Source organism: Poecilia latipinna, unplaced genomic scaffold, assembly GCF_001443285.1.
Source record: "Poecilia latipinna isolate Pla-1442-1.1 unplaced genomic scaffold, P_latipinna-1.0 Scaffold25, whole genome shotgun sequence".
NCBI lineage: Eukaryota > Metazoa > Chordata > Actinopteri > Cyprinodontiformes > Poeciliidae > Poecilia > Poecilia latipinna.
This window is the reverse complement of record NW_015112641.1, coordinates 7,782-27,625: the sequence shown is the minus strand read 5'-3', so window position 1 is coordinate 27,625 and position 19,844 is coordinate 7,782. Positions and strand designations below refer to the sequence as shown.

Below are 19,844 nucleotides of genomic sequence, written 5' to 3'. Positions count from 1 at the left end.
TTGAAACGATGTCCTACAATTTGAAGAGATCAAAAGGAATGTCAAGTTTGTTGTAAAAATCAATTAAAATGCAGAATAAAGGCCTTTTTTTTAAGCTTTGCTTTTTAACATTTTCTTTAAGGTTAATATTAATATCTCATCTTGTTCTTGTGAAGTCAATGTTGCGTTTCATTTTGTAACTTTCAGGTACTGTTACACACCTGATAATGATCCTCATTTACTCTGTATGTTTTATAAGCCAAAATGATTATGTGCAACCCTTCTATGTTCGTCTCAGGTTCAGCAGGTTGACTTCACAACAGACACGTTCAGGTTCTCTGTATTTATTCTAACAAAAGAGAAAATCAGTCCAGCAGCTCCTGCCCCACAGTTACCGACGGCAACAGAAAAAAGGGGGAGGAGCTGTCAGTCACCGGTTACTATGGTAACCACCACCTGTCAAGAGCAGTATAACGAACTTAAAAAAAAAACCAATAATGTCTGAAGAAACAACTTCACTAAACAAATAAATTCAAAGAACAGATAAACACATTTTGACAAACTTCACATTTGTCAAATGTGTTAAAATAAACAGTCAGTGAGTCAGATAAGGTGAGGTTGATAGAAATATTTAGCCACTACATGGCATGGACCCCCGTTAGAGCACACCATTTTATTACACTGAGAAGACCAAGTTGACAGTGAGGAATGTATTTGCTGTCTGCTCTCCCTCACAGGTGTTTTGATCCATTACTTTGCATCGCCTGCCAACATGGCCTTGAGGCAGCAGTGAGAAACCCCACTTTGTGTGCATAACTGTCTTTTTACGTCATGGTGAGGCTTATGGGAAATATTCCTATGGACTCCCAGGAGTATCCGACTCTGCATGCGTATAACGCCTCGTTATATTTGTATGTCTGAGGAGGCAAAAATGTGGTACGTTTCGCGAAATCTCTCAACTCTTGAAAGCAACAACTTTCACTGAGGCGACTTCATACTTCATGATTTAAAAAAAAAAAAAAGAAGGGAAAAAAGGGAAATCTATCTTCTCCATTCCACTCCTGTCTGCCCTTTGACCTTTCTGAGGAAGTGTGACGCAGTTAGGCTCTATTGGGGGCTATTCAATGTTGAGGGGGGCAAATAAATGATCTTTCTCTGCCTGCTTCATGTTTAAACGCTCCAAGAAGCTACCCACCAGTTACAGAGCTGTGAAGAACCATTTGCTCCCCTTACAGATTAGAAGCATTTTCAAATCGGACTGATCCTATGTGAAATTGGTAATTTTAAGGCGTTCTGGTAAAATTCCAACTTTCTTCTGCTAATATAATGACTATATTCTGATAACTAACTAAGTTCTCCATTGTAAAACTCACAGAAGGAACGATTAAAATAAAGGTCAGTTTTTGAAAATGTTTTCTATCATTTGTATTATTTTTTTTAGAAAAAGAAGCAGGAAAGTATAATCTGGTATAAAAGAAATCTGAATTACATTTTTATGCCCTAATCGTACGTAATTACACAAACCCTGAGGCTTTCACAAGGTAGAAAACTGTCAAACACAACCACACAGGCAAACCCAAAATGATCTCAGTCACAGCGCCGCTGGCCAGTATGATCAGAACCGGTCCAACAGGAAAATGTCAGCTCCTCATCAGCCTGGTGTTGGCACTCAAATGCAAAATAACACCAGCACCCTGGAGCCTTCAGAGCCCCAGTTCATATTATGACAACAAACCTTTAAACATATTGCAATAATATTATAGGAGCCAAAGAGGTAGAGGTGATTATTTATTGTATCGTTTATCATTTATTGTGATAAATTCCTTATCATGGTAAGAATGTTATTGTTATGATAAATTCCAATTAATGTTTTAATAAAACTATTGTCAGGATTGTCAGTTTTACTGTTTTTTCACCGTTTATCCAATGAAAGCATCAATAAAGCTCAATAAATTTGAAAATATGATTAAATTCATTTTTGATTTACAGTTTTATGATATAAATCACACTTAGTTTTGTTAATGGTGTCCTAAATTAACGTCTTACAAATATGAATGCTTTTAAATAACAGTATTTGTGTTTGTGAAGCTATTATTGCCGACACATAGGCCTGTCACAGTAAGCAATAAATCATTTAATCACATGATAAATTAAAATGAGCCCAATAATTTTCAGTTGGAAAACAATCATTAGAGAAGCTCATGTTCAATATAGTTAAAAAGCTGGAATTTTGATAAACACTGCAAACATTTAATATAAATTAAAGTTTTTTTTTCTTTATTTTGAGTGGGTATAAGTACATTAACACAAAACTTTTTCTAGTTCCAGTGATAAATATTCTTCAGACGTCATTTTTTAAAATATGTATGTTTGAGTGGGCATAATTAATATACCATTATTATTGTTATATTAGTTGAAATTTGTCTCAATATGACAATATTTATTCTAATAATATTAGGAAAATTTGCTGTCCACCAAAATTTGCCATTATGTGGCACATAGTCTGTCATACAGTTACCTTAAAAAGCAGCATTAAACTGTTCTCATCGTCACTTATATCGTTATCAAAGTAGTAACACAAAATGACCGTGATAAAACTTCAAACCACATCGCCAACCCCTAAAAAGAGGCGTCTGGTTACGTGAGGTTGTATCTTTATTGCATGGTAAGACACACGTTGAGACTTTGATATAAAGCTGTAGCTACAGGAGAAGGTAAGTACAGAGTGGCTGTATCAGCTTGGCAAATACTTTCCACCTCAGTTGTTTTCCATATGAGGAGCTCTGACAACAAACAGGCGCAACTCCACTTTTACATCAAGGCATCAACTCCGGAACTGAGCCTTTAAAAGCTTTTCAAAGCGGCTATGTAACATACCGCACTAAAGGCAGGCCAATAAACAAGAAGAGTTGTTTTATCACTGACATATGTTTGAGTTTGTAGCTGAAAACTAAATGAAATCTTTCTGAATGGAAGGGATTCAACAGAGTGCAGTTAAGACATCAGAGACGAGACAGGATCCACTGTAACGCAGGAGAGATAAGGTATATGCGAACCAACTAAAGTGAGCAAACAACTGTTGTTTGGTCAACACTTGGTGACGCAATAACTCTGCACACTCACACACACACCATGCGCCGATCCACCCAGCGCACCAGCAGAGTGACTCAGTGCTGCAGCCGACATCACTTTGTTCCCTCTTCTGCATTTTTCGCACGTTTCCCCTTTCCACAATGGGCTGCTTCTAATAATAGAAAACACAAAGGCCAACTTGCCTCCTGCTTCATTCAGCTAAGCAGCATTGATGTTCCCGAACTACACACAGAAACACACGACTGCAGAGTAAGCCGACAACCTGCAACACCTGCATGATAGCTCAGCTAAACATGCCTCTAGATATGGAGATCCAGATATCCAAATGTTGCTGAGCTGTTTTTGGAGAAGCATGGTTGTCTTTATTTCTTTGAAGATGGACTCAAAGTGAACCGAGGCTGAAACCTGAGTGGTTTCACCCCAAATACCAGTATTGTGCCCGCCTTTAACCTCTGCATCAGTACACATAAAACCTTAAGAGCACAAAGTGAACGGGACGGCCGCATTACAGCATGAGCAACACGGGACAACACCAAGGTGACTCTGTTCAGCCCCACTGCACAATCTGAGTGGGCTGGAAATGGGAGATGTGGCTAAAAAAATAAATATCAATTGTTTTTATAATAGATTTTATTAGATTTTTTTTTGCTCAGTTTCTTTTCCAAAAAGGAAATTGCAGAAATCAAACATCCCTTCTCTGAGGTGAACAACAGAGTACTTGGGACAGGTTGCAAGAATGTTTGTTTATTTAGGAGAACAGTCATGATATTAGCAGAAAAAGATACATTTTTACCTGAAAAAAAAAGTTATTTAATGAGGGAAAAAAAGCTTTAATAGACACCAGAATTTTAAGTAACCAGTTCAGTTTCTGTTGATCTTTCTTCAAGAGATTCAGTCATTTGCACAATCGTTTTAAAGTTCTGCAAATTTGATGCCAAGTATTTAAATTATTCTTCATAAGATGAACATCTCGCATGTTAATTATTTTTTGTGTTGGTGTTCTCATAACTCAATGGTAAAATTATGACTTTATTCTAGTAATACTATAACTTTATTCTTATATATATATATATATATATAGCCCAGCCCTAACACTTCATTGTACAGTTGACCTAAATTCAAAGTCCAAATAAATAGAAGCTGTAAAACATGCCTGTCAAATATAGGCATTGGGTGTGTTGACATCACTCGAACTATGGAAACCAAAGGAGTGCACTGGTGGAGGAAATATATAGAGAGATTTTCCAAAAATGAAATCTTTAAAAACCAAAAATTTAATTAAATCAATTCAATTAATCACACGTGTTCTTGAACTGTTGAACAAGTACCACCTACAATTCTCAGGCTGCTTTTAGTGTTGCAACTAAATAATGCCAGAATTTGAGTAAGGTAAATGCAAGCATTAAATGTGATTCGGTGGAATTAGTTTGTAGTCGCACTAGTATGACTAGACATGGAAATGCTCTCCTGAATATGAACCATAAAATAGTTGTACTGGACTGAACCGACCCATGCAGTACTCGGGGTTTCCTCCAGAAAACATGCTAAGCCCGGTGGTAGGGGTGCTGTGTTTTTGTGTTAAAAAATGTTTGAGGTTGACAGGAAATTTGAAAATCTGCTTCCAACCAAGTCACCAGAGACTGTTTAACATGTCTTTATTAGCACTCAACGGTGTATATTTAAAAAAAATCTATAATAAATAAACATTTCTTAGGGTGGTGGTGATGTAAGTAAAGCCTGATGGCTTATAATACTCTGGGGGAGACCAAGAGTACTGGTCAGTAGAATTAAGTTTTATTAGTCAGGTGGCCATATTGGATTTTGAGATCAGGAGTGGGGAGAAAGCTCTTAAACTCCAACTTGAAATTTACATTTCTAGGGATATTTCTGGTAAATGTTCAATATTTAGACGCAATTTCCACAACAACAAAAATATACCATTGATACTGCAATGCACCTAAGCTAATAAGTCAGAACACAATAGAAAAGATGTGGTTTCAATTTATTTTTGCAATTTAAACCATTCAATTGAAGATGAAGCCAATTAATTGATCGTTTCATTTTTCTTAAAATCAAAAAGCTGCGAATCAGATGCTAGCTTCAGCCGGATGCCCATGCATGGAGGTCGCAGGACACTTAACCCTGTTGGTGTGAACTTACTTGGACCGAGTCGTTCGCCATGGCTGCTGTCCCTGTTGGGTCTTTTCTAGCCTCCACGCAGCTTCACAGAGATCCCGTGCACGTGTGAGGATTACAGACCCCCACGGTGTGACACGGCGTCTACTTTCCAAGACAATGAAGGGAGCAGCAGAGGAAGTACTGGCTGTTCGTCCCGCGAGTTTTTTTATCTGAAACTTTCTGCAATGTGAGCACACAAAGGCGAACAGTCAGGAGGTAATCCGCATTGTTGGCTCGCCTGGCCGCGCCTGAGCTGCTCCGTCCCGGTGGTGTTTGACCAGCGTTTAGCCGCCGCCACCTCACAAAAAAGAAAAACAAAAGCCCAAAAGCAACTGTCAGTGCGGGATTAAAAATAATTCACGTCACAAGATTAAAATCAAGCTTTTCAGCTCCAGACTCAATGTCCATCCTGTTTTTAACGTGTCTGCCATGCAACAGCTAGCTAGTGCCCCGAGAAAAGCCAGCTCTCCTCCAGTGAGGCGCATCCACAATGAAAGAAAAGCCTCCTTCCTCCTCCTGTTCTCCCGGTAACATCCGTGAAACACGCCTCAGTCTCCTGGATGTAGGATGTATCACATGCCTCCAAAGAAGAAGAGGGAAAAGGGGAAAGAAGCCGCCTGTCAGCCCCTTCACAAGCCTCTTACTCAAGCAAAAATTATGGGAAATAAAAAGCCAGAGTGTCGGTCAAATGTCACACGAGCTCCGGTTAAAGTCGGGCAGCACGGAGGGCGCTTTTCTTTGTTTTGGAGCGGGAGGACCCGAACTATGAGGCTCAACACTTTCCGACCTAACAGCAGCCTGTGAGCGACTGTGTGTGAGGAGGGCTGCAGTACAAACATGGAGCTAGCACACGCGCGCGCACTCCCGACGGTAGACTGAACCGTCCGGGCGCTGATTGGTCCAAAGAGGGATGGCGGGAACGCGCCCGGGTGTGTCAGGTGACCCGGAGGAGCGACCGTTGCCAACGGCAACCTTTATGTGAGCAACTGTTGAACGTGACAGGACAATCTAATGTTCAGCCATGAAATATGTACGGAAGAAGATTGCGGCCACTGCAAATAAAATAATTGTAACTTTTTTTCCTCGGAATTCTAACTTTTTTTGGACTAAAGTCAGAGTACCTTATTACCTTAATTTATTTATTTTTTTGTTTTTTGAGAATTTTTTTTCTCTCAGAAGTCTGATTCTTTCAGTTTTTTCTTCTTGGAATTCTAACTATTCCTGACAAAAGTCAGAATTCTGAGACTGAATTCAGAAATTTTTCTCAGAATTGTGACTATGGTCAAAAAAGTCTGAGATAAAAGTAGCATTTTTCTTGTTGCCCTAATCCTCTTTCATAAATGTACCAAGATCTACAAACTCCTGGGAAAATGTCTTTCTTCTTTTGTGCAGCATAAAAATAAGACAGAACCATTTTTCACTTTCAATGACACATAAACCCTGTACAGGTTCACTAAGATTAAAACATGCTAGTTTGAAGTAAAAAATAAACAAGTTAAAAAAAAGGTGCAAAAGGTGACCGACTGGTTTTCAAAGTCAATTAACTGTTTTTTAATAGGATAAATTAAGTTGAGGCAAAAAAAACACACACACACACAATTAAGCACAATAAATAATGCATATGTTGTAGCGATTAGTAAACCATTTGTGTTTGGTGTGGATGTGTATAGAAGAGTGGGTGTGTTTTTAAAAGCAAAACTTTATTTTAAACTTCTAAGCAGATACTGAAGATTTTGGGTCAAAACTGACTTGTAATTAACTTCATCCACCTTGACAAATATTTAACCCCAGAAGATGATTCTGTCACCTCCATGTTTTACTGTTTGGTGTTGATTTTGCAATATACAATGGTTGAAATTCAACCATTTATTCAGAAGTGGGAACTGGCAGCTAGGGAAGCCTATCATGTGTCAACATTGTGATACAAAAAGATGTAGTGACATTTCAAGGCCTGACTTCTCCTTTACAAAGACGCATGAGTGCCATGCAAACCAGGTTCTATTTTAATTCATTTAATTTTAATTTAGGTTCTCCAAAATATATTTCCTTTTTTATTATTATTACGTCAACTGGTTCAAAAATAATAAAAACCACACAATCATGTTTGCTGCAAGAAATCTCTCAAGGTTTGTTGGAATAAAATTGAGAACAGACTCAGCAACTGAAATAGCAAAACAGGGACTGAGGAAGGAGAAATTGCAGCTGCTGAAATTTAAATAAATGTAGGTGATGTGAATATACATTATATGATAGAATTTAGGTCAATGTTGAAAAGTAATGGACAGAAGTATAAACAAAATATTATAACTAAGCTAAAAAACCCAACTATAATCTGTGTTTCAGTCGCTGATAAAACTTTAATTCCTGTTCCAAACCAAATGAAATGACAAGAAAGCCTGATTGCAACATTTTCAGCATTTCTTATTTTAGAACAGGCATGTTGAATAAACTGATACTGCTGTTGATTTTGTTGATAAGTTTCTTGGAAATCATTTGAAATATCATTGAAAGGCCAAACCAGCCGCAGCAGGCTTGGCTTATTTAAAGTTTGCTGAAATCGTTTTGACTCACTGTGCAGTTGTTTACAGTCTGAGTAAAGGCTATAAATATTCTAAAATTACAATTATTTTCCATGTTCAGCAGATTTTTATAAATTTGCTTGTTTTTGCGCTAATTTATATGTTTGGTGTTGTTTGTCATTGTTTTACTTCTCCTTCCAGTTGCATGACTTCCCCAAATAAATTATTCCAAATAAATCTCACATTAAAAACTAATCAAATTGTAGTGCAAAGGAACAGTGGGGGAAACTTATGAAGCTCTGCTGAATATAGATTTTTGTCAATGTAAGACTGTCAAATTGAAAAATGATAGCTGAGGCAACAGATTAAATTGACACCAGTCAGAGTGCAGGAGGCAGATAAAGGAAGTGCCAGCAGTTTGAAATGGATGAAGTGAAGCACATTTGAATAACTGATTTGCAAAATGAAAATTGAGCAGGAGGGAAGCAGAAAGCAGAAACGGAGCAACCTGACACTCTGTTGTAAAAACACATCCTGCATACAGCTTAGCTTGGTTTTACAGACAGCAGATTAATTTATTACACTTTTGTTTTACATCNTTAGGAAATGTGAAACATAAAAGTATTAAAACACATATAAAGAGGAAGTTGTGATGTCAAAAAAAATCTGCCTCAGATTGCTGTTGGCGTGGTTCACAGAGCAGTGTTCATGTTTTATATGCGTAATGTGGCTCACTGCTCAGGGCGGCACAGACACGTGAGCGGCACAAAATAAGTTATCTGTCTGTTGTGCCCTGAAAAAGTGTTTTTACTGCTTATTCCACTAAGAAGAGGACAATTATGAAGTAATAATAGTAAAGTAAGTAATAAAAACAATTGAAGGTGTACTATAAAAATCTAAAAGGTGTTATTTTCCAATTAAAAATGAGTCCTCAAAGAAAAAGGTGAGAACATTTTCAACATTAGAAAGTGCCAGCAAAATAGTGCAGAAATCATAACTGTATCATTGAAAGTTTGAACTTCTTAAAAGCTTGGAACTAATATTATAGTAATTGTATTCTATAATCATATTTCATCTTATCAAAAGATTTCAAAATACAAGTGTTCAACAGTTAACCAAAGCCTGGATAAAATGATTTGATTGCATGAAAAAAAATATGACAACACAGCATGTGACATTTCTCTATCATTGGCAGGGTAATTTGCATGTAGTTCCCCTGCATTGTGCTCTGACTTATTTTTAAACTATGGAAGGGCCAAACTTTCTCGTTCAGGCGGATCTTCTGCTGTTTTACATTTCAGTTGGGACCTTTTTTCCTACCAGACAAGAATTTGTGTTACATTTTGATAAACAATCAGTCAAATTTAGTATTTTTGCCACCAGTGGCGCAAGGAAGAATATGAACACAGTAGTAAACTAAAGTATTCCCATCACATTAATCTTTTCACATTTTGCCATATCAGTGTACTTAAGTGCATCTTATTTAGATTTTATCCTTCTCACTTAAGGTCACCACGTCATACAGGATGAATGGTTTCCAGTTATTCTTTTGTTCTTGCAGAAAACATGTAGTAGACACAACAAACATGTGGAAAAAGATTGTCTGATCAGATGAGACCAAAACCAAGCCTTTCGGTATACAAACAAAACAATTCATGTATGGACAAATCCAGCCAAAATATGACAATCACTCCCTGAAATTGAGCAAAACACCATGACTTTGCATCAAAACAGTGCTCACACACACACACACACACACACACACACACATATATGTATATATATTGTAATGAAGAGAGCTTCATTACTGGGTCTATTTGTATTTAAGTCACTGTATAGCACTTTTTGCACTTTATTAACAAGCACTTTATTTAGCACTGCACTTTAAGCAGAGATTTGCACATAAACAACAATTTGCACACGAGAAGTTTTAATTGTATTTATTGAATATTTTAGTAATTAGCATGTAGCCTTTTGTTCTGGGCTCTGCACAGCTGCTCCTCATTGGAAAGTGAGGTGGTTGCCTGTAGAGGGAGGATTATTGCTACTCAGAGCAATGAGCTACTGGTGGGTAAAACTGAGCAAATGTTTGTGCATAATCTGTTAGGTGTGGAGTGCTGATATTGAGTGACTCACCTGTCTTTTCTGTGTCCTCTCCAGGGTGTTTGGACAAATACTACCCCGGGGGTCCAGACACCATTTATAGATTCCGGGAGAGGCCATTGAAAAGTGTGGGGAGATAATTGTTTATGGGTTTTTTGTGGTGTTTCATTTGGTGTAAGATAAAATATAAAATATTTATAAAAAGTAAATTTAAATGTTTATATTTAATAAAGTGTATTTTATTTAAATAGGTGGAGATTTGTTAAGTGAGATCCCCCTGTGAATTGGAGGTGGTTGGGTCCAACACAGCTGAGACTATTTAAGCCTGTAGTTTCACCTGTGTGAGGATTGATTGTTATTGAGTGTGTGTTGATGCTGTGAGGAGAATAAACCAACTGCTGTTTCCACACACACACACACACACACACACACACACACACACACACACACACACATATATATATAAATAAAAAGATGCTAATAAAAATTAGCATCTTTTTTAGCAGCAAATATTTCTTACATATCCAAGAACTGCAAGGTGCGTTCAGTGACAGTTACAACTGCTGGGACATACAAATGGCAGCAAATAAGCCACTTCTGCTAGGAAAGACCGATGTTCTGAAAAGAGCATGGAAACACAGAGGAAGAATACTTCAATAAGTGAACATAGGGGTTAACGGGATTTCATTATGCAGAATGATTTAAAAAATATTTATACATTTATAAATATTAACTTTTCACAAAACCTTTGTAGTGTTTTAGTGAATGTTTATTATACCACAGAAATATATTCCAATGTTCCAATGTATTCCAGCACCTCCCTCCAAAACATGTGATTTGTGCCACTTCCAAACATGGTACAAAATTTGATATGTATCTGATTGTCCTCAAAGCGTCCACAGTCAGAATGACCATGTTGCATTTTATCCAACTTTTATGTCATTGATGTGAGACATGCCTTCTGCATCAGAAGATGACACTTTGGACATTTGTTTTTTTTTTCTTTATCTTGTCGTGATCTTATGACAACCCCCATTACTAAACAACTTTGAAATTGATCCATAGACGGCAGCAGGGCCTCCATTATTACTTCTGTAAACAGTGAACATGGGCGTCTGTGAGGGTAGAGTGGTTGTCTTGCAATTGGAAGGTTGTAGGTTCAATTCCAGCTTCCTCCTACCATGTGTCAATGAGGCACTTAACCTCAAATTGCATATCAGTATATAAATGTTTGTGAGTGTGACTCTAGTGCAAAGTGCTTTGAGTGGTCAAAAATGATTGGAAAAGCACTATGTAAGTTCAGTCCATTTTGTGTGACATCTACATTCTTTATCTGTGTGAGTGGGTTGCTTTGGGGTCATAAACCGTTCATAAAAAAGTCTGATTGCGGTTGCATTTGATTAGTATGAACACACACACAGCCCCTCCCCCCCCCAATAATGAATTAAAAATTAAGGTGTTGCACTTTTAACTTCAGCCACATTGTGATCGGATCAAAGTTTTCATCTGGTAGATCAGGAGTCAGCAACCTGCTGCAGTGGAGCCTCAAGTGGCACTTTGACTCACTTGATATATTAAATTATAAAATAATTCCCTGTTTTATTATTATTATTATTATTTCTTTTTGTTTAGTCTTATTCTTTTGTACTACACTTCCATGAAAAAAATAAACAAAAATATATCTCTGGCCCTCTCCTAGACTCTCGGTAAATTTTGATCTAGAACCGTCATTGAAGAATTGACATTTGTAACTTCCAAGCTTTTAGCTATGCCCGTATTAAAATATATTCTAATGAATGATAATTAAACTAAGACAAATAATTGTGAATATCTAATAATTTAAAGTAAATAATGAAGTGTCGTTATTTATGATTAAAAACTTTGAAGTGCCGTCACCTTTGACCTTCGACCCGACGAAATGGAGGAAGAAGCTAGCAACGAACGTAACGTCACTTGACGATCTTGGAACCAACAGTTTACTTTGTGAATAGACACTTACTACACGTGTAATAGTGGTATAAAATATTTCTTAAATAGTTTTACAAATTAATCCGCCTAGTATACATTTATTGCATTGTTTGCGTTGCGTGCTTTTTTTCGTTTTTGTTGTTAGCAAACTAGCTAACGAGCTTGCTATCTTTAATTAGCACGAAGTCACAGAGGTTTAATTTTCGACAGAGTTTTTTGCTAACACCCGACAGACAGTATGATGGATAGCGAAGACGAGCTGGTGGTTCTGACGGACATCTCGTCTCCGTCCCTGGATGCGTTTAAAGACCTGCTACGGGAAGACGGGGGCGGAGAAGCGCCGGAGATCACGGAGGGACATCAAAACCCTGAGCTCCGAGGTTTGCTCACATCACCTGTAGAGCCACATGTTGTTGTTAATGCAGCTGTCATTTAAGGTGAAAAACGTTAAAAAAAAACTGTCCAGTTGTTTCTGTGTTCATAATAACTGTTAAAAATATTGGTAACTGTACAGTCTGCATACTTCAGAAAAACATAATAAGGCATAATGATAAGAAGAGTTGGGTAGAGTAGCCCCCAAAAGTTGTACTCGTCTGTAGCACTACTTCAGCATATTTTTACTCAAGTAAAAGTAAAAAAGTAAACACCCAAGAAATGACTGAAGTAAGAGTAAAGAAGTATTTGATGAAAAAGCTACTCAGGTACTAACTGATCAAAACATAAATCATTTAATATTTAAAAATGACATCAGATGAATCAAAATATACAGTTGTGTGGAAATGTTGGTATTTTAAAAGACCAAAATGAAAATAATTTATGTAACATAATTACAAAATCAGGCAAAAGAAAAAAAAACATTTCAGATTATTATTTTTTTCCAATAGAAAACTTTTACAAAAACTGCAAGTATGTTTATATCTGTCGATTTTTTTGTTGTTGCTTAAAACAAGCTCGTTTTTCATTCAGTGAAATTACTCACAATGGATATAGTATCCAGAAATTTTACTCGAGTAGCTATACTTTATAATAAAGTTACTCAGCTAAAGGTAAAAGGTACAGCACAGCACCTTTCACCTATTGTTGTCATGGTCATACCTTTTACCTCATGAACATGAGAATAGTTACAACTACAACAGAAGGCTAAAGGCTTGTGTTGTTATGTTTGAATGAAGGATCCAAGTAACAAGGGTAAACTTAGAGAGAAATGACTGCTGGAAGACAGAGAAAAAGGAGGAGGAGGAACAGAAGGAACCAGTCATATGAACAATGAGAATTATTATAAGTCCAGATCAATGAACAGTTGATATCCATTATTATTATTACAATAAAGCTGATAAAAAGGAGTTTAAAGACAATGAATCACACATCTGAAAACGCTATTTAAATTTTATTTAAACCAAAATATTAATGCCATAAATAAGAATGTATTTTTTATTTTGTATATTTTATTTGGCTCTCTTCTGTTTTGTAACAGCTTGCAAATAAAATGAGGTAGAATCACATCAGAAACTACACTGTGCTCTCTCAAAGATGTTGGAACATTAATAGTTCCCAAAAAGTAAATAAATGTCATAAATAATCTGTTTCCATGTAGAGGACGAGCCGCTGGCGCTGTTGGCTGACGTTGCTCTGGCGCCATCTTCTGGCAGGTCTGTGTCCTGCAGCTGCCCAGAGGTCAGCGGGGTGACAGGGAACTTGCATTCAATCCAGCTGCAACTCCAGTTCTTTTTGAGCAGAGTGGACAACTTGCAGGACAGCCTCGTTAGTGGGTAAGTGTTAGAGTGATGACGATGATAAACTGATTTAATTTGTCTAGTTTTCTCACTTCATTGGGTTTTTGTTCTGGCAGGAATAGCCATCTAGACAGAGAGGCTCTTGCTGCTGCAGTTTCCAGCCTGCTCTACACCTGTCAGCCTTATTTTAACCACCTGGAGTCCACAGGTCGGAGCACAGTGTCACTGTGCGCCCATAAGCCAGCTGAATTTTGTTCAAAAGTAAATGTTTCCTAGAAAATCCAAATCTTACATTGTGTTGCTATTGAGAACAGCATAATAATTTCAGTTTATTTGGTTATTTTTTTCTCTCTATGAACTGTGTTCACCTTCCATCCAGTCTGATTGAGCTTTAGCTATTTTGTAGATAAGTTATATACTACTTTGTGTTGGTCTTTTCCATTAAAAATCCAAATTAAGAACTGTTTTCTAGTCTCCTATGTGCAGGGCCGGCACAAGCCTTTTTGGAACCCTAAGTAGACTTTCATTTGGGGCCCCCCATATCACTAGATCAGTACCCGATGCTTCATCATGTATTGTATGTGTACCAACTACAAAAATAATATAGAAATTGTTTTAATACCATTTAGTTTGTATCATCTAATGTTTTCACCAAAAAATAAATAAAACAAACCAAAAAAAAAAAAACATTCCCGGTGGATCCTAAGCAGGCACTTAACTCAAACATGTGTTGGGCCGGCTCTGCCTATATTAGCAAATATTAAATAAATTTCCTCCAATTAAAGTGTCTACAATAATTTTTTAAATAAGAAATTTTAATTTAGTCAAATTGATCAATTAAGCTAGAAAAAATAAAATTGATTTAATAAAATGAATAATTAATAAATAATAAATAAAATTAATTAGTATAATTATATAATAATTATTATAGGTATTACTATATTCTAATTTAATTTACAATCAAACTATTGGCTATAATTAATAATTTATTACAATTAATTGGTCATTAATTGTAGTTAATAATAATTGCTAATAATAACATTATTATTAGTAATAATTATTGCAGTATTAATTATTGTAATAATTATTTGTAATGAATTATATTAATTTATTTATGATAATTTAATAAACTTGCAGCTCTGTGGATTAAAATCAGTCGTTTCAGAGGGAAACACGTTGACGTTGCAGCGCCGCTTTTTCTGCTTGCAGCTGTTGAGCTTCTCCCAGCAGCTGTGTGACAGGTTGGAGCAGCTGCTGCTGACCTACGCCAGCTATGATCTCATCAGTTTGGACGAGTCCGAACCCAACAGGTAGAGCTGAGATCTGCTTGATTTTCTATGTCTGTGACCATCTAACGCCATTTAACCCTTCGTGCTCCTTTGTCTGCCCCCCCTTCCAGCATATCTCACTTCTGCATTGGCCAGGTTCAGCTGGGCCAGATGAAGGTGACCACCTTCCGTTACTGCAAGCCGACACCATATCTGTCCCGCGTCGACACTGGAGTCTACAAACGCATGCGCTGGAATGTGCAGAGATTCCAAGAGGATCATAGGAGAGGAGAGGACAGCGAGGAAGAAGAAGAAGGAGAAGAAGAAGAAGGAGAAGAAGGAGAGATCCAGACTGACTAGTGAGTCTGGAGAGTTTATTTGATGTGTGTTTGTCACTTAAAGGAGACCTTTTATGCAAAATTCACATTTTGCTCATTTTTATTCTTCCATTTGGATCTCAACTGCTTCTAAAAAAAAAAAAAAAAAAAAAAAAAAAGAGCTCTTTCAAATACCACCTTATTGTTAAGTCACATTCCATTGGCCCTCCGCTGTTACCTAGCAACCTCAGCAGAGCCCAGTCGGTTACTTGGCAACCCAAGCAGAACTCCAGCCCAGGGGGCGTGGCCAGCAACTGTTTATTTGGATTTAAAGAGACAAGAGGCTCTAAAACAGCTGATTGTGCCAAAAATGTAATGAACATGTTTTTTTTAAGCCCATAAGCCAATCCTAACCTGTTCAAGAAAGTATAATAGATGACCTTTACTATGTGAGCTCTTCAAACTGCCTCTTTCAGCTACTTCCTGTGTTATGAGGACATCCTCAACACACATGCTGACCCAGACTCAGAGAACGAAGACGCCTCCAACGATAACGTGGTGAGGATGTGGTCCATCGGTCAGTGGGTGCAGGTGAAGCCAGAACGGACTACAGATGACATATACGACTGGTAAAGCTGAAATCCATCAGTATACTAATTTTTCTTCATGCTTACTTTGAGAATTTTTTTTAAGAAACCACAATTATTAAGCCGGGGTTCATTGAAATCATGGAAATGCTTGAATTTCAAGGTTTGGAAAGTGATTGATTTCTATATGAAATCCCTGTAAATGCATGACATTTTTGTAAAAAAGTGCAATCTAACGTCTGATAAAAAGCTTGAATTTGGAAAATGTTATTTACGGTTCAACTGGGTGCATTTTTTCTCAGTGTCTAAAGTTAAATCATGCTAAGCTTTTATTGATTAAGTTAAAATGATGTAAATTATATTTTGTATATTGTGTTTAAGCATTTGATTGGAGCTTTAAGGTACTTTTGCCCTAACACAGTTTATTTGGATTGTTCCAAAGTAATGAATATTTACCATTTCTAATGACCTCAATTACTTATTAATGTGTGATTAAAACAAAAGTTTCTTATATTTTATATGTTAAACAACATCATTGAAACTGTGTAGGGAATTGAAACGGTTTCTTTTTGTATTCTTTTATTGTTTTAATCTCCAACGTGCTTGAAAACTTACCTTGAAAATGCCTGAAAAATCCTAGATTTTTACTGAGGGAAAAGCGTGTGAACCCAGTACGTCTGTGTTTCGCGACGTCTCGCTCTGGTTTCGTTCCAGGATCTTGTGCGAAGTCCCCGAGGCCAGCTATCGCAGGCTGCTGTTCCTGGGCCGCAACGAGCCGTCCAGCTGCACGGCGACGGACTATCTGCAGCAGCTGCTGCTGACGTGCCACGCTGACTGAGCTCTGGCCTGCAGGAGGAGCGCACACACACACGTTAGTTAATGCACGGCAGCAGCTGCTGCTGCTGCCTGGAGAAAACCTGGAGTGTCAGGATGTAGCTTTGAAGCCATCAGGCTAAACTGATACTCGGTTCTGATCAGAAGTTTCATCTGAATAGCATGACAATTTTGGGCTTGGAAATAAAGATTTGAAAGGATTTTCCTTTCCCTTGATTGAAGATACATCTTAAAGGATTTTTAAACACTAACCAACATTTGGTGGAAATATATCTATATGTAAAATATAGATGTATATTGTTTTTGTAGCTGTTCAGATTGGCCCTGGCTTCATTGTTTGGTTTTCTGGAGAGGGCTCAGGTTTTAATAATTTCACTGCAAAAACACAAACTCAAAGTATTTCTAGTGAAAATGTCTTAGTTCACTTGAAATAAGACAAAACTAACTTACAAGCAACTTTTAAGCAAGTGATAGGAGTTTAAGTCAACAATTCCTTAATATTGATGAAAAAGTTCCAGATTATTTCACTTATAACATTTTTATGAGTAAAATAACCTGCCAGTGGAACTAGTACTTTCTTATATTCAATATTGATGAATTTGTGACTTAAAAAAGCTAATATCTTGCTGAAAAGTTACTTTGAGTTAGTTTCCTCTTATCTCAAGGGCACTGAGACTAGACGAAAAAATACTTGGTAAGATTTTGTGTTTTTGTCGTGTTTCAGAATTTTTTATGATGTTGAGGCCTGAAGTGTTTATGAAGCTTAATATTAGTCGGATAAAATCCTTACCAAACCAGTTTTAATGTTTTGGGGATCTTTGTTCTGCCGACACACTCAGCGTTGATCATTTAGCTGCGGATAAGAAGGAAGGTTGAAGTCGTCCTCTTCATTTTTTCCTCCATGTTGTGCCATCAGAACCCTCAGCACGATGCTGACATCCATTTAGGTTGTTTTGTAATTTTTTCTAACCTGGGAAAGTTAAAAAGCAGCACCAATGTTTAGAGAATGTAAATTTCTTTTTACGAATGTTTTTTACTGCACATGTTTGCTGCCAATCCTGTTCTTTATGGATTTGTAAAAGTATAACTTTTCTCTGTAGATTGTTTTTAAGAGTTGCTGTTTGGTGCAAATAAATCCAGGCATGTTATTAAAAAAAAAAAAGTATTTTATTTACATGAAACATTGCATTGAAATGATTACAATCACAAATTTTCTCAAAAACAAAACGGAAAATATCACAATTTAAACGAGCTGCCATTGTTTTGGAGGAAATTGTCCCGTTTGCTTCACTTCAACAGGTTGGTTTTAATAACAAACAGGCCAGATTTGATGTTTTAATAAATTAACATCTGAGTGAAGAAAATAACTCTGATCCTGAGAAACGACTGCAGTCCTTTTCGGGCCACTTCTGTTTTCCTTGAAATATTAAAAACTCATCGCTTCTACATGGACAAGGGAAGGCAATTTAAGTATAAAGAATAAACACCTATAAATCATTTTAGTAGCTACTCAGTAAAATCTATATAGAACTCTGCTGCTATACTTCTAAAACTCTGACGTAGAAAAGTAAAGTAGACTCTGCTCAATACAGTGATCAGTCTTTAAACGGCACAACTACAAACGCTACACAAACCTGGTTGAGCATCTTGGATCAGGAGTCTGCAACCTTTACAAAATTAAGAGCCGCAAATGTAACAAAACCTTCAAAAAACTAAAAGTTTTTCAGAAATGAAAATTTAAAACTTCGCCTTTTTATTTCTGTGTTCAGATTTTAAAATAAAACATTTGCAAAAAATAAGGTGGATACATTTCCTTATGCAAGATGTTGATATAATCTTTTAGTGCTACTAAAACTTTTTAATCAACATTCAATAATTATTGACTTAAAACAAGCTGCTGAATCTGGTTGAAAAGTTACTTTTGTCTTATTTCAAATGTGCAGAGAAGTTTTCACTAAAACCCAGACCTGTTACAATCCTGCTAAATAAGACTTATTGGAGCCGCATATGTTAAATGCCCCTTTTTTAAAAAAAAAGAAAAAATATAAGACAACTTAAAACTTTTGGTAAGCGTCTACTTAAGGAAATTTGTTGCCATTTTTAAAGATCCTGGTTTTATTTCTGTTTTTAGAGCTTAAAGAAAACATTTGCATAAAAGAAACTTCTGGAAACTGAACATGATTTCAAACTTATTGACAGAAATAATAGATCTAAAACAATATCACAATATTTTAATGCCATTTTACTGTGGAAAATCAATTTATTACATAAAAAAAACTGTTGAAATCAATGCAAGCCAGGTTTTTTAAGAGCTGTTGAAGTCTAAAAGCGCTCTAGGTTGCAGACTCCAGTCTTAGACGGATATGAAACAGAGAAAACTGAAAATGTTTGAAAGCTACTAAATTTGACGTTTCTGTGTCTGCTGCCAAGAACCAACAGGAGAAAAGGAGCCGCAGCACGTCTGATATTAGAGATGCATCAGATTTAATGTAAACTGGGTAACTTTTCCTGAACTGGTCTGATTTGTGATCGACAGGTCTGGATTTAGATCTCCCACCTTTTTTGCTCCCTAAACACAACAACAAATTAGAGATAATCCAATATTTCCCAACTTTTCAGTGAGATCCAAAACTACTTCTATCAAAGATCCTTCAGCATATTAGTGACATTTTATCCCCAGAGGGGGAAAAAAAAAGAAAAGAAATAAAGAAAGCTGGAAATGGTTTTTATCCAGTTAAAGTCAAATCAGTGCATTTCTAAGTTCCAGGTTTAACATGAGCACAGACTGACAGACACGCAACAGGACAGTCCAACATGGAGAGACAAACGGCTGCACAGGCCATGCAGCTTTTCACAGTTTTAACAACAATCAGAAGACTCGGAAAGTTTCGGCTCATCTTCACAGCAAAAGCTGTAAAAAAAAAACAAAAAAACAAAACAAATCTGGAAAACTTTCCTGAACATGAGGAGTGCATCAAGCTTTTAAACGACGACGACGAGCCGTTTGTGCTTCGTTTCTGGAAGAGATCCAATCACTGCAAAAACGCAAAATATTCTGACAGTACAAAGTATTTTTGTCTGCTTTCTTGTGCAAATATCTTAGTGTACTTTTAATACAAAACTAAACTGACTTACAAGTTAACAAAAGTAACATTTAAGCAAGATACAGGTTGTTGTAAGGCAATAATTCCTTAATGTTGATGAAAAAGTAGCAGCTCTACTGTTAGATTATTTAACTTATAACATGGGGAAAATATCTTATAAG

At 36.6% G+C, this 19,844-nt stretch overlaps 2 protein-coding genes and 1 long non-coding RNA gene across 4 annotated transcripts in view; 2 read left to right on the top strand and 1 right to left on the bottom strand.

Moving 5' to 3' along the window:
* pkn1a (protein kinase N1a) overlaps positions 1 to 6,091 on the bottom strand; it is a 62,640-nt gene extending 56,549 nt beyond the window's left edge. The window contains exon 1 of the mRNA XM_015037642.1: positions 5,233 to 6,091. Coding sequence (XP_014893128.1) covers positions 5,233 to 5,253 — 21 coding nt within the window. The 5' untranslated portion in view covers positions 5,254 to 6,091. The remainder of the gene's footprint in view (positions 1 to 5,232) is intronic.
* On the top strand, positions 1,361 to 19,508 carry LOC106950724 (uncharacterized). Its single transcript, XR_001425672.1, has 3 exons — positions 1,361 to 1,374; positions 8,707 to 8,712; positions 18,720 to 19,508. It is a non-coding gene; the product is annotated as an uncharacterized LOC106950724 (long non-coding RNA).
* cunh19orf67 (chromosome unknown C19orf67 homolog) lies at positions 11,779 to 16,780 on the top strand. 2 transcript variants are annotated; one of them, XM_015037695.1, is made up of 7 exons: positions 11,779 to 12,220; positions 13,435 to 13,609; positions 13,690 to 13,834; positions 14,783 to 14,883; positions 14,973 to 15,200; positions 15,635 to 15,787; positions 16,460 to 16,780. In XM_015037695.1, the coding sequence occupies exons 1-7, from the start codon at positions 12,079 to 12,081 to the stop codon at positions 16,581 to 16,583; spliced, it is 1,068 nt and encodes a 355-aa protein (XP_014893181.1). In that variant the 5' UTR covers positions 11,779 to 12,078; the 3' UTR covers positions 16,584 to 16,780. The 2 variants fall into 2 exon arrangements, with proteins under 2 accessions (XP_014893181.1, XP_014893174.1); XM_015037688.1 differs by having other exon boundaries at positions 14,711 to 14,883.
* Positions 19,509 to 19,844: the final 336 nt, after the last annotated feature.

What these genes read in the sequence shown, in the direction of transcription:
- cunh19orf67 (XM_015037688.1), top strand. Translation starts at nt 12,079, where the DNA reads ATGATGGATAGCGAAGACGAGCTGGTGGTTCTGACGGACATCTCGTCT. An exon ending in TCAAAACCCTGAGCTCCGAG is followed by an intron (nt 12,221 to 13,434) that starts GTTTGCTCACAT and finishes GTTTCCATGTAG; the next exon opens with AGGACGAGCCGCTGGCGCTG. An exon ending in CAGGACAGCCTCGTTAGTGG is followed by an intron (nt 13,610 to 13,689) that starts GTAAGTGTTAGA and finishes TTGTTCTGGCAG; the next exon opens with GAATAGCCATCTAGACAGAG.